Here is a 15,241-nt window from a genome sequence, read left to right on the forward strand (position 1 = left end):
GGAATGATACCATTGAGCCCAGGCTCGCTCCTGTAATAAGTGAATAGTGAACCAGAATTATAGAAAGATTTATATTCTGTGTGAATACTGACATTTTTGATTTCAAGTACATTTGTCTGGTCTGTCTTTGCCACAGTATCTTATAACTTTATTTTAAAAAATGAATACAAGCAAAATAAGATTCAAATGAGTTTAATGAAAGAAAAATGATTGGTCCTGAAGCTGTACGTGTAGATCAAGCATCAGAGATTTGTTTCGAGTTCCTGCTAGCAGTGCAGTTACCATTTGATTCTCAATAGGCAGCTTCCATCAAAATTCACATTTGTTATTACATTTTCTGTTGGTGATTCTGTGCTGCCAGTTCTTTATCACCGCTGTCAGTACTGCACCTACTCTGCAGTTCTGCAGTATTGTTTGATGTATTTAGAAAGCAACCTAAACTGAATTGCATTTGCACTGCTTCACTAACCGAATGAGACCTGATTCTGCTCATCTTATCAGTTCAGCTCTTCCTCTTATATTCTGTTGTCACATCTTCTTTAACTTGTGGTTTAGAAGATTGGTGGAACAGCGAGTACTTTCCTTACTCATGCAATTTTAAAAAATCTTTTAATATACTGTGAAATGCACAAAATGAGAATTAAGTGTAATTCTCCTCATGAAGCTGTCCTGCTTGGGTAATATTAGTGGCGTAAATCGTGAAAAAGTAGATATTTTTTCTATTCACAAAAATCTTAAACCCTGTAGCCCCCCCACCCCCTGACTATCACCAAATTTTCTTGTATCTCCTGAAAGCCCTATGAATATCAGCAGCTTTCTGTGCCCCTCTCATTTGGCTATTCTCCTCAGGAGCCTAGATCTGTGGTCCTCAAATGGCAGACTGTGGTCAGTTTCCAGACTTTGGACCCTTTTTCTGCAGACTGCACAGAATTTTAAGGCAAGAGGTAGCTGAGCTGGGGCCTGCCAGATCATCTACTTTTGTCTCATTTACAGAGTTCACTCACTCTGGTTGGTGAATTGCAGCCCAACCACTGCCCTGGGTAAGATCAACTAAATCAGCAGATTCCTGGTTCTGAGTATTTTAAAATACTTTTCCATCATCAACGGTGCTTCAGAGAGAATACTTCTATATTCTGGTCTCGTTGCTGACTTAACACATTAAATAAAATAGTGCATTCACTGCCATTGGCAATTACAAATAATGTATTTAAAACACAAAAGGTTCTTGCATGAGTGAAATATTTTTTGTACTTTAATTAAATGTTCTCAACTTGTTTGTTTTGCCCAAGGATGTCTGGTTTTATGTGAAGTAAAGCAATGAAAAAGCCTATGAATGATAATATTTCAGTACATACAGTTGTGTTTAAGATGGAAATTTATAAACCTAACACTGTGTGTTGCCAGTACTTGCAGAATAGGATGGCATTGATTAACATGCAGTAAAACACAATGAAAATACTTTTACCAGCACATTGGCTAATCAGGTAATAGTGTAAACATATTTGGAAATAATTAAAGACATTTTCACAATGATTTGAGAAGCGATTCTGACATTATGCAAGCTTCTTCTAGTTCTATGGACTCTAGTACACTTGGTCTGTTTGTTTCCTAGATGGAGTAAAAAGCTATATTATATATATATATGTGTGTGTGTATATATATATATGTATTTTTTTTTTAAAAAGGAGAAAGCCATTCCAGAACATACTTATTATTTATATCATCAGCTTTACTGAGATTAATTTCAGTTCTGATATCAGTTGAAATACCTATAATACTTCCCCAAACATTAAGTCATAATTATTCAACTGCAGGAAGTGTTTTCTTCCCTCCTTTGTTGCCTTCCAGCTATAATGGCTAATTCCCTAGTATTGAACCATGCAGCAACTATTCCCATCAGGTTGGAAGTGTAATTTTTCTACTGCAAAATGTGAATTAGAAGTGGTAAGAATTGTTGCTATTTCTAAGTTTTGTTTGTTCTATTATATATTTGTGCAAAGTTGTGGGCTATTTTTTTTTTAAAATGTCATAGTTGAGATGCTCGACTCCTATTTAGAGGATTTTCAGGATGGAAGTTATTCAGGCTCTTTTGGGAAAGAGAGAAATAAAGAGGCATACAAAGCAGTTAACAGAACATTATGAAGACCATTAAATCACTGTTTATGTCCCTAATATCGTTATTAAAATAATCAAAGAAGAATGCAAATGTAGGAACAGCACTATTCATTGGAAGTATTTTAGCTTTCCATGTTTGTGTACAAGTGTGTATTTATTTTTAAGTCTTCTACCTAATGGGAGAAATTAATAATGTGGGGAATAAAATACTTTATTTTCACTAATTTTTACAAGAGAGTATAAAATGGTGAGATATTGCTTTGCACTCATGTTTACCTCTACTTAAATATGGCCAGACAGGAACTTCAGTCCTGTAGTTTTCACAGGGGCTCCACTTTGGACCTCCTAAACATACACACAGCTGCTAACATTAATTAGCGGTCCCATCGGCAAGCAACATCCTGGGGTCCAGTAAAGAGTAGCCTAGTTTTCAATCCTACAGAGAGGTGGAAGGTGTCCTACAAATTTCAGTATTGATGCAAAGTAATTATTCCTGATACTAGATTCCTGTTTACCAATATTTGTAGTATCTTTCTCCAAGTTGTATGAGCATGCACTTTTGCTTGTAGTATAAGACTTCCTATGTAGAACAATTAAATCCTTACACAAATTGAATGCCACCTGCTTTATCCCATTAACTGCAATTTGCAAAATCATATTTCAAATTGGAGTAGTCATTTGTGGTCTTCATTGATACCAATGTAGAACAACATACCAATGATACTAATGTTGTTCTTCAGGAGGGTTATGCCAGAAGTCAGTAATGAACAAAAGCAAGTGAAAAAGATGGTGAATTATAAATGATAACATTGTTGTTTTACAAGTTTTCCAATAAGCAAAAACCAAGTAATTTAAACATTGATTTTATTTTTGTTTTCTAGCTGAATGATAACCTTAACCTTGATCTTTCTGATGATGAGGAGCTACGGGATCAGTTGGACATGCATTCCATTATCGTCTCTTGTATAAATGACGAACCACTTTTCACAGCTGAACAGGTGACTTGAATATGAGCACTACACTCAATCTGTAAAATATAAGCAGAACCACTATAAAGCAACCAGATTTTTAAAAAAAAATTCAATGGAATGTTCAATTAATTAACAAAATAATTGTTCAAGTAAAGTTGTATGAGCAAATCCAAGCCTTTTTCAGTCATTCTAAGGAGGTATGTCAGTTATTTAACTGATTAGACTTGAAAATACTTTTTTGATTGTTGCAATATCAGCAGTCGTCTATAGAACAGAATAATAAGTTCAGATATGTTTCTAGAAAGGTATTATGCCTCTGCCCATAAGTTTCCCCAACGCATTGACTTTAGAATACTCCCCAAAGTTGGTTCATTATAGCCATGTTGTCTTATATGACAGATAATATGATCCAACTCTCCAACTTCTCTATGGATATGATTGGTGCAGCTCATCGTTCAGCAATGCAAGACAAAATTTCTCCCCCGCCTTTTCTTCATCCAGTAGATCTAGGCTGGAGGACATATTTTATTAGTTCGGAGTCCGGTGAAGTAAATAGGTCAAAAGTGAGATTCAGTGTAGCTGAGAAACAAATAATTTAGCATTGTTGAGAGCTGTTAGGCACTCTGTTTTATTATAGAGTTGGTTAGTATAAATACAGTGTCCCCTCATGACCTAGTGGATAAAATCACTGCCCATCACTGATTTAAGCATACTAATGTCAAGGTTGGTGTTATTAGTGTTTTTGCAAAAATCAGGAATGTACTACCGGAGATAGTGATTAATGCAGAGACCATGTCAACATTTAAGAATCGGTTAGATAGGTGATTGAAAGAAAAAGGGATAAGGGGGTATGGAACCTAGCGGACATATGGGATTAGGAGTACTGCTCTTGTGGAATATTAACACCAACACGGACTGGTTGGGTATTAAGGGCTTATTTCCCTGTTGTAATTTCTATATTTTCCTATGTAAAATGGGTCAACTTTCATTTGTAACTTGATGCCCAGCTCTACCACCTCTTGCCCAGACCCCTGTATTGTCAGACTGCTTGTCCAGTATCCAGTGTTGGATGAGTCATAGCTTCCTCCAGCTCAATATTGGGAAGATCAAAATAGTCATCCTTGGCCCCTACCACAAACTGCTCCTTTGCCACTGATTCCATCCTCCTCCCTAACCACTCTTTTGGGCTGATCCAGACTGGTTGCAACCTTGCCATCCAATTTGATCCTGAGCTCAGCTTTAAACCTTACATCCTGTCTATCACCCAGACCACTTCCACATTCATAGTATTGCCTGCCTCCAACCCTAGCTCAGCCCTCTGCCACTGAAACCCTTATACATCCCTTTGTCACCTCCAGAGTTGATTTCTCCCACATTCTCCTTGCTGGCCTTCCATCCTCCATCAACTCCAGCTTGTCCAAGACTCTGCATGTATCCTGTCCCGCACTAAGCTCTGATTGTCCATCACCTACATTGGTTCCTGGTCCCACAATGCCTCATATTTAAAATCCTCAACCCTGTCTTTAAATCCATCCATGCCCTCACCCCACCCTATCTCTGCAATGCCCTCCAACCTTATATCCCCCCCCGCCCCCCAGAAAAGTTGTTCCTTTGACTGGCCTTCTGTGCATTTCCCAACTGTCCCTTTGCCTCATCATTGGTGGCACAGCCTTCAGCTGTTTCAGTCCTATTCTTTTCTTAAAGTTCTCTGCCTTTAAAAACTTTCTCAAAAGGCATCTCTTTGATGAATCTCTCTCCTCCTGGCTCAGTGTCCATTTTCTTTACATTTATCTGTGAAGCACCTTTCTACATTGAAGGTGTTATATAAATGCAAGTTGTTATTGTCATGGAGATGATTGTTCCACCATATTGATGATCAGTATTTTTCTGTTTCTGTATTGAGCAAACTTGTCCTTTAGAACACCTCTTCACATTTTGAGAGAAAAAGGGAGCCATGCTGCACTGTTAGAAAGTATTATAAGGCTAGATGATTCTTAAAAACTGAGAGATAGAAGCTAAAATTACAGATATATAAAGTCACATCTGCCAGATGTCACATATTAGCAGTGACAATCATTTGTCTGGATTTAAAAATGTGATCTAATTTGTAACTCTTAAACATGGCTCCCTATATTTAAATAGTTTGCAAGTTGTGTCGCTGCTGATGATTATAATTGTCACTCCTAATAGTCAACAGAAACTGACAGCTCTTATAAAGTATTGAGGATTTGATGACAATGCAATAGTTTGATAAGGGCAGGGTGTTGAAGTGAACTTCAAGAATATTGCTGTCTTCGCAACTAAGGTTTTCACTGTCCCTTTAGACCAGGGACTGCCCTATTTCGGCACCATAAATCTTAAAACATTGGCAGTGTAACACAATGGCTGAGAAAACTCTCCTTTATTGTATCTCAACAATCATATAATAATCTTAAGAGTGTTAACTGATACAATTTTCAGCTTACACTGCAACACTGAAATAAACTGATATTACAATAATAAAAGTACTCTAATATCAGGGCTTATTTTGTTACCGGAATATTAACCCTTTAGAACTAAAATATTTAACAATTCTGTTTGGGCTGCCATTCTTGTTTCCTCCCATTCTTCCCTTTTCCTATTCCATTTTGATTTTTCATCTTTAATTTTACTTTTTTTTCTACCTATCTTTTCTTATCTTTTTCCCTCCCAAAAATTAATAACCTTTAACTTACTTCCTCCCATTGCCGATTTGGAGGTTGGAGAGCATTTACAAAAATTGGGTTTTGAAGGCCAAAAAAGATGCTTTTAAGACTTTTTTTCAGTCAGTCTAGTCTTGACTTGGAATTTGAATTGGTCATATCAGGATCCAACCAGTGATGTGTTGGATGGCAGCATGAAGGACAGCTTTGGAGTGGCTGTGCCAGACGTGGTATTTTTGCTGTATTGTTGACAGATTCACCTAGGGTTCCAATGGACTCCACTTACCATCTTGAACAATAGGCTGACCAGTGGGATATGGTGGCTGATAGCTCCAGGTGCAGTACTATGGATTTGCACAGCTCAAAAGGTTATTTTAAAGTTAGAAGATAAAATTGACCCCAAATGCTGATTCACCTGGGGCCCTGGTGGATGCCAATTTCAGCCTTTTGGAACTGCACTGAGAAGGGAGAAAGAGCACTTTATCTTTATTCATCGTTCTTCAATTACAGAAAAGTTCCAATGCAGGTTAAGGTTGCGGCATATAACATGTTAGGATGAGTATTCGTGCTTCAGAATGCCAAGGCATGCTACAGAAGAGCTTCTTTTGCCCACATGCAGGACTCAGAACCAAGCTGTGAGGTGAATTTTTGACAAAAAGTGAAATGACCTGTCACTGAGTACCCTGGAGAGTCAGTCTCAGCAGTCATGCCTCTTGTGGCGCAGTTGACATGAGCAGGAGCTCAAACCCAAGCGTGACAATTTTCTAATGACTAACTAGTCACTGTTTTCTTGAGGGGGGTGTGAGGAGGTAAGATGGATTTCTTTGGGGCCGGTTGCAAGATGGAACCTTGCCGATAGAACCAAGTCAACCCCTGTGGTGGTACCTATGCCAGGGAGGGTTGTAGTACTGTTGATGACTGACCAGCAAGCCTGGCTCATTGATGTAACCTGGAGGGGTAGACCTGTCACTGGCAGTTAGGATTCTTGCTACTCGCCTCCAGGTAACCGTGTAAGCCAGCGCCCCAACAGTAAAGTAGTCCTGGTTGGAAAAACAGTGGTCAGTTTACCAGTGTTCTGTGTTGACAAGCTTCGCAGTTTTAATTGGTTAAACTCCAGCAGCACACTGAAATTCCGTGGCACTATTTTTGCCTTTGTTACACCTCGTGCTAGTTTATAAGGTGAAAAGGATCAGAAAATTTGGCAGAAATCTATTCTGCTGGGTCTCCACTGAGTTTGCATTCCGTGCACATTTCTGCTTGGAAAATCAGTGCTAGGAACTTCCACCCCTCCCTGCCCATAAATATGGCACCTCTGACTGTGCAGAACTCCCTCGGTATGCACTGAAGTGTGAGGCTTGAACCCACAAACTCACTAACTCTGACTGGTAAGGACAGAAGAATTGTTTGAATTGCTGTCAACTGAGTCAAATTGACTGTTCTTCTTTGAATAGTGCGATGGGATTTAACATCCACCTAAACCACTGGTCAGACAAACTGGGCCTTAATTTAATGGCATCTCTGACAATGCAGCACTTCCTCAGTACCGCACTGGATTGTGAGCTCAGGTCCAGGAGGGGGGCTAGAAACCCGAAATTTTCTGATTGAGGTGAGAGAGCTGCTAACGGAGCCAAGCTGACACACACATGCAGCAAAAATATTGTTAACTAGTTGCCAATTCACAGCTATTCAGCAGTGCATTATAATTCTAATTTAATTTGTTAAAAGATGGTGAAAACACATCCATCTGTTATGCAAATATGATAGGTCATGCCTTCAGCACAATAGGGTGCTTGCAGTGTCTCCTCGAATTACTTTTTACATGAAATTCTATTTTTTCTTCCTTCTAAATTCAATTATCCATTCTTGTTCATGTTATAATACTATGTACCTGAGAGCTCATTTAACCACATTCTTGAAAATCACTTTTGTGCTATTTGTTGTCTCCAAGAATTAAAATCCCTCTGCAGTTTAAATGAGTAAAATCTCCCAATGTCCATTGTAGTAGTCCATGTAGACTGGGATATTTTTCTTAAAATTAAACTCTAGTTAGCACCATTCTTCATAAATTTTTGTTCTTAATATTTCTTCATTATGCAAACTTTTGTGACTGGAAGCCTGTGGCCAGTGAGGTACCACAGGGATCGGTGCTGGGTCCCTTGCTGTTTGTGGTCTACATTAACGACTTGGATATGAATGTAAAAGGTATGATCAGTAAGTTCACTGATGATACAAAAATTGGTAGGGTGGTAAATAGCGAGGAGGATAGCCTCAGTCTGCAGGACGATATAGATGGGTTGGTCAGATGGGCGGAACAGTGGCAAATGGAATTTAACCCGGAAAAGTGCGAGGTGATGCACTTTGGAGGGACTAACAAGGCAAGGGAATACACAATGAATGGGAGGACCCTAGGCAAGACAGAGGGTCAGAGGGATCTTGGTGTGCAAGTTCACAGATCCCTGAAGGCAGCGGAACAGGTAGATAAGGTGGTAAAGAAGGCATATGGGATACTTGCCTTTATTAGCTGAGGCATAGAATATAAGAGCAAGGAGGTTATGATGGAACTGTATAAAACACTGGTTAGGCCACAGCTGGAGTACTGTGTGCAGTTCTGGTCGCCATACTACAGGAAGGATGTGATCGCTTTGGAGAGGGTGCAGAGGAGATTCACCAGGATGTTACCAGGGCTGGAGCGCTTCAGCTATGAAGAGAGACTGGGAAGATTGGGTTTGTTTTCCTTGGAGCAGAGGAGGCTGAGGGGGGGACATGATTGAGGTGTACAAAATTATGAGGGGCACAGATAGGATGGATACTAAGGAGCTTTTTCCCTTCGTTGAGGGTTCTATAACAAGGGGGCATAGATTCAAGGTAAAAGGCGGGAGGTTTAGAGGGGATTTGAGAAAGAACTTTTTCACCCAGAGGGTGGTTGGAGTCTGGAACTCACTGCCTGAAAGGGTTGTGGAGGCAGGAACCCTCAACATTCAAGAAGCATTTGGATGAGCACTTGAAATGCCATAGCATACAAGGCTACGGACCAAATGCTGGAATATGGGATTAGATTAGACAGGGCTTGATGGCCGGCGCGGACACGATGGGCCGAAGGGCCTCTATCCGTGCTGTATAACTCTATGACTCTATGACTCTAAACAGCCTCTGAAATTGCGCACACAACCAGCTTTTCCCTGAACAGGGGTGGTGCAAAGAGACTCGTGTCACCTACTTTTCTACCCATTATGCAATAGGTGTGATACTATAGCAATCTATAATTTTAATCATCAGAATGAATGATGGAAAAGTGCCTTGATGCTGTCTTAAGAAGACTGACTTAGATCCAAATAAACAGCTCCTTCTAAACTGTTTGTCAGTCTGTATATTGAAGAAGTCCTTCCCTTCTGTTGTATAAGGGAGACCCAATATGAACATGTTAAGGCGCTTTTATATTATATTGTGCTAATGTCGCTAGGTGCGTGCCAAATATAAAACAGACAGAACAGGCACAGACCGATGGCCTGGAAGGCTGACAAAAAATGGGTCTTCCTGGATTTTGTGTTAGCGAACCCCCGGAATTTCACATTAGGCTTGCAGCTAGCTTACATGAGACCTGTCACAGCATTAACGCAAGTGTCATGCAACATAAAAGTACCTTTAGATCAATTGGCTTTGCCTTTAGCTTGTTGATGTTGGAAGCTCTTAAAAAGTTGTTGTGTGTGTTTGTGATTTGATATAGATAAGTCTATGAGTAATTGAGTATGTGTAGGAAAGACTCATTTGGTGAGCCAGTTACTATAATAAGTATATTACTGTTAATTTTAATGTAATTGTTACTGGAAACTAATGGCAATATTTTGTGTGTCCTTATTATCTAATAATGGCTGCTTTAAAACATACTTTCATGTTTCTTTACAAGGTGATTGAGGAAATAGAGGAAATGATGCAAGAATCTCCTGACCCTGAGGAAGATGACACACCCACGCAGTCTGACCGACTTTCCATACTTTCCCAGGAAATTCAGACGCTCAAGAGATCGAACACCAGCAACAGCTATGAAGAACGTAAGTGCTTTGAATGCACGTATTTAAAGTTGGGCTATGGGAGCAATCATTTTTGAAAGATTGTCAAAACAATGCAAAGTTTTCAACATTACTGTAGTGGAGACAGCACAAGTGTATGATACTGTAAAAGGAGTTGTATTTTTTTTGGCAGAGGGAAGATAAAGGCAGGTAAGGTTAGAAGAAATGTTTGAAGTAGATATTTTTAAAACCAACGTTCTAAAGTGTAGAAATGTGGGAAAATGCACCCATTCCAATTTAAATCTGCCAGATTCAGTGGAAGTGATGATATGAAACAGGTTGATGTACACATGCCAAGCTGGCTGTGTTGTGTCATCGTGGAGTTTAAAGTTCTACAGTTGACTTAGATTATATTATTAATACTGCAGTCTGTCTGAGTGATGCAAACCTGTCATACTAATCTCTGGGACCCACCCTGCCCTGTGCTTTCGATCAGCAATTTGTCAAACTTTAATTGCCTTAAACTAAATATTCCTGTTTTTTTAATGCTTTTTTATGCTCAACTTGTATGTATGGTCTGCATAAAATTGCCAAGAATTAGATATTCAAACTATTTAACTTCTATAAAGATATTTCAGCATTTTTTGCCTCCTGTTCCATTCCTACATCCTTCACATGTGAGATTAAGTGAGGGTAGTTTTTTTTCAACAGCAGAGTGACAGTTGACAAAATTGCCTATACTTTTTCTTTCTCACTTCCCCCCACCCCCATCAACAGGTATGTACCATTTGTGGCAAAGCAGATAACCTACTTTCAGGCCTCTGCCACTGGAAGGTGCACAAGAACAACTGGTGCTGACTTTTCTGCATTCCTTCAACCCTCCTCCTCTTGGGTGGATTTTCATTTTTGTCATATGATGATGGATTATTCAGTCACTATAAACCAATGGCTCTAACTGTAAATGGCTGAATTGCAGAATGCGATCCCCAAAATACTGGTAAAAATCCTGGAGCCTATGTAGTAAAATCAGAACTTGATTAATTTAGTCAGAGTAAACCAGTGGCCCTGTAACTTACAGTACAGGTTATTTAGAACAAAATACAATTTTTTTTAAAAAAAAAAGTAAAACTCAGCCTCAAGGAATCTCCATGAACTGTGAAATATCCATCATTTATATTAAAATGCATGGAAAGCCACAGGTATTATAATTTATTGATTTTTTTTTCCCATTTTTATCCAGTTCATTGAGTTATAAACTTTCCATGGCTACAACTTACTCTGATCGTCAGCTGCCCAGTTTTAGAGATTGCCTTAAAGAAGACTTGGACAACATTGCAAATGCTTCTCGTGTCTACTTTTTATGCTCAGAGCATATCAGAGGAGAATTAGCATACTGAGTTGAACAAAGAACCCTCACAGACTAAACTGAAAGTATTATTTAAGCTAAGATGCCAGAACACACAACTGATCTCTTGCTGTACTGCATTTGGAAGAGATTTATCAATATGCATTTGGATAGCCTTCGATACAGACATTTTTTAATCATTTCTGAAGAGGTTACTTAAATACTCAGATTACTTTTCAACTCCTGTAATAAGAGAAGAGCAAAAAGTAATTTCCTCTTGTTTTTGTCAGAATATAAGCTTCAGATTGCTTTTGTTTGTAGAGGACAAACAGAATAATTATATTCCATGGAATAAATTGATTTAAAGGAGTAATATATTAATGTTTTATTGATTTATTATTACATAGTCCAGAGAAGCTACTAGCATCAATCTTTTCATGTGTGGAATGAATATTTAGAACCTATTTTGTGAAAGTGATCACACATTTACCACTGAGACCAGAGAACATTATGGGGAAAAAGAGCAGGAGCTATAACCTCAAATTGTAATACTGTTAAAAGTTGTGAATTCTTAGGAGGCTAGTGATACAAAACTTTTGAACTGTGGTACAGAGTCTTAGGATGCAGGTTCAAAACCGTGCTTTTCCATAGGGTGCTTTCCTGATCCCAACTGCGTCATTTAAGGTGCTTTACAGAGTTGGCACATCCCAGAGGGGAAGACATATTAGCCACCAAGTTAACCATGGCCATTCCTATAAACCTTCTGGCAACTACTCACCGAGGACCAGTGCCCAAAGGTCGGTCTCGGCGTGGACTGGCACAGTCACGGTTGGACTGTATTTTACAGAATAACAATGGGGGAGGAGCTAAGCAAGTAATTTTAATCTAAAATACTCCCTCTCCTCCCCTCCATAAATATTATTTAATTAAAAAAATGCTTTTCATCTATACGGGAGGAGTGCCAACATTTTATGGGTCGCAGAGCAGCTTGCTGGAAGCTCAATGTGCCAGATCTTCAGGTAGCCTGAAGAGCTGCTCTACTGATGTATGCAGTAAGTATGTCAATGAGCAATATGCTGTTACCAGTTCTGACACTGGGTTTCCTGTCCCCCTTAAGAAATTCTCAATGTCATTGTAATTAAATGCATGTGGATTCTTAAAGACAATGATACTGCTTATCCAATTGGTGCTTTTTATGTAGTGTAGTGAGATAACTGGGTAAAATAAATGGTCAGTGGGGACATGCACCACAAGATGAAACAAGCTGCTTAGCAGATTGATGCAACATGGGAAAGGTATGAATCCATGGATGGTGGAGGAACTGAATGATGTAGAGGGGGATGCTACAATCCTTGCCTACTGAAATCAGCTGTTCTTTCTAGGTAGTAATATTCACCATTAGCATTATATCAATGTATTAGTTAAATGATAAAAATTAATATATTTGAATATACTTTTTACAGCAATCAAATGCTTTAAAAGAACAAGCATGCTTTAATTTGGGCCTCAGACTCGCACCTGACTTAGGACTTTTTTTTCCCAAAAGCACTTCCCTTACCTTACTAAATGTGAGATATCTATAAAATTGTAACTTTTTAGTTAATTTTTGTTAATGTTAAGACGTTCTACACATATTTCATGAGACAAATTTGCAAGATAGGTGAACCAAGTTATCAAAAGCATGATCACACCTGGGGGTGTCGCTATGTATTGAAATACTTTCAATCATTTAATTCATCTGAAATTTCTTTTGAGATGTATTGGCAATCTGAGTTGCCTCCCAAATAGTATTTAAGATACAAAATATTTACAGATATCCTGTAGAAATCCTGTAAAATATTCTTGAATTGCCTTTCAGAAATTTCAGCGCCATCTTTACAAGTCACTTGCAAGATCTTAGAATTAAATAGTTTGCATTTGTTGCTTGGAGTGTGACTTACGACTCTATAAATCACTTGCATGTTAACTGTCTCGTCACTAGACTTGGCTTCTTCTGTGAGTGAAGCTCATGAAAGCAAAAAGGATAAATTGATCATCACTTTCAAATTATTTGGAGATTGTACCAAATTGCAGAACTTATCAGCACAGAGCACATGGGTCCAAATCTTTTCAGTAGATCATATCAGAAGACTTAGCAAACTTGTGATTTCCATGTTGCGTGAAATGCATTCAAAATGTTTAAATTCTTTGAGCAGCTCACTCAATGACACTTCCTGATAGCACTTTGTCAGGAGAAAACCAAATACCGTTCCATTGCAACGGACCTGTCATAATTCTAGCCTCCTGCTAAAATACTGTTGCTAGTTAGAGTCCTTAAGCTGTAAATATTATAATTCTTCCCTGCTGTATTCCAAAGAGAGCCACCATGCCAGATGGTGACAGAAATACTCATTATCTATGTAATGTGTTTTTTAAAAGGCAGTGCTCCAAGCAGAATGGAGCCAATTTTTTTCCCGTTGATGACTAAAAACAGGGTCTGTAGAATATCAATTAGTGCTGCAGCTCATTTTATGTTCCATATGTTTAAATGGAGTTTTAACATAGCAGCCATTGATTTTGCCAGAAATAACACTAGGTATGCTTGTTGCTTTATTTTGTTAATATTGAGATATTTATTAGCCATGAGGCATGGCAGTCTATTTTAAGTGGTTTTAAACATTTTTTAAATAGAGTTGCTTTGCTCATGCATTTAGATTGCTGTAATGCGTTCCTGACCATTTATTGGTCTACGCATAAGAAATTTCTACTAGTTATGTAATAAACATATCAGTATTGTGTGTTTATTTGGGTCACAGAACCTTGTAATAGGTACTTACTGATACCCTATTTATTCTGTAGAGTTGAGGCAACCCTATAAAGTAAACCGAGAAATGCCGCTGCCATCTGAGGCACCAAAACTTCCCTTGAAAGGGGGTACTGCCTGGTAGCTCTGACCGCAGAGTGCCACTGGTGGTAGCTATAAGCAACAGCTGTTGCCAGCAGTGAAGTTTCATCTGCCACTTTGTGTGTTGCCAAGCCAGCTGACTCCTTACCCTACCGTATATGCTTTTCCAGCACATAAAGGGGGCTTAGTTAGCAGCAAGAGAACCGGGCTATATTGTAGATCCGCTTCCAATGGAATAAAATAGGCTATGCCGTTATTTCACAAGGATATGGGTCTGTTTTCATTGGCAGGAATATACATATTTGCAAATTCACAAAAAATACAGGCTCATGCATAAAGAATGGCTACTTGGACAAAATACCCAGAGGGCTTCTGGCATTAGTAGAACTGAGCCCCATGCTACACGAGATGGCCTTCATGAGATATTTTTCATTCTTACAGCTGCCTCTGGCTGTATCCTGCATGTCACAACACCAAGTATAAAACAAAGGATTGCGTCTTCCTTGGGTTTTTTCCTGTAATGCTGCTAAACTTTAGCATATTATCTGCTCATCCTCAGCCAGGAATGGCACTGGGTTAGCCAAGAATGGGAAAGGGAGAAAAATATATGTGAATACTACTCAATACAAGAATGCTCTTATGTACGCAGCCATTGTCGAGTTTTAAATTTTCTATGCCACAGAATTCAGAAGTTGTGGCTTTGTGTCCCTGTGCTCAAATGCTAGTTGAAACATAAATGTTCTGTTTCACTGCTAGAGATGCAGAAAATAATTCCAGCCGTACTCTACATTTTAGCTTTGCGCTGAGAATTAATTTGCATCACATGCAAACCACCCACAGTGGACCCTTTTCTATTTAAATGTCCACAGTCTTGTGCATTAGTGCGCAGGTGTGCTGCACCATGAATGAGTAGAACACTTATTCATTGGGATTACCTACACAACCAGTTCCTGACCATGGCTGTGTTGACTGGAATCACGCCAAGCTGTTTACGTACCATTTAAAAAGTCTAGCTCAAGGTGAGACTAGAGACTTTTTAACAGGAAAAGATCCTATTCGTAAAGTGAAGGAGCAGGGGGGAGAGAGAAGTGAAGAAGGAGCAAGGAAGGAGGTCACCTTCCTGCATTCTTAATTGTGTAGTTGTATGGAGGGCCCTTTTTTTTTAAGGGAATGAGAGAAATAAATGTAGCTGTACCAAGTTTGAAATTAGGGATTCGATGTGCAACCTTGTGAATAGA

At 38.9% G+C, this 15,241-nt stretch overlaps 1 protein-coding gene and 1 long non-coding RNA gene across 3 annotated transcripts in view; one reads left to right on the plus strand and one right to left on the minus strand.

Moving 5' to 3' along the window:
- The window catches only part of fez2b (fasciculation and elongation protein zeta 2b), a 111,142-nt gene that overhangs the window by 71,322 nt on the left and 24,579 nt on the right, over window positions 1-15,241 (plus strand). The window contains exons 3-4 of the mRNA XM_067988667.1: window positions 2,997-3,113; window positions 9,672-9,816. Coding sequence (XP_067844768.1) covers window positions 2,997-3,113; window positions 9,672-9,816 — 262 coding nt within the window. The remainder of the gene's footprint in view (window positions 1-2,996; window positions 3,114-9,671; window positions 9,817-15,241) is intronic.
- Window positions 2,943-15,241, minus strand: part of LOC137324413 (uncharacterized) — a 29,998-nt gene continuing 17,699 nt past the window's right edge. Inside the window, exons 3-4 of one of the 2 annotated variants that reach the window (XR_010963607.1) lie at window positions 10,586-10,787; window positions 2,943-3,142 (exon numbers count right to left, since the gene is read on the minus strand). This is a non-coding gene — a long non-coding RNA (uncharacterized lncRNA). The remainder of the gene's footprint in view (window positions 3,143-10,585; window positions 10,788-15,241) is intronic. The other variant, XR_010963608.1, reaches the window with a different exon arrangement.

This window comes from Heptranchias perlo, chromosome 8, assembly GCF_035084215.1.
Source record: "Heptranchias perlo isolate sHepPer1 chromosome 8, sHepPer1.hap1, whole genome shotgun sequence".
NCBI classification, from domain to species: Eukaryota; Metazoa; Chordata; class Chondrichthyes; order Hexanchiformes; family Hexanchidae; genus Heptranchias; species Heptranchias perlo.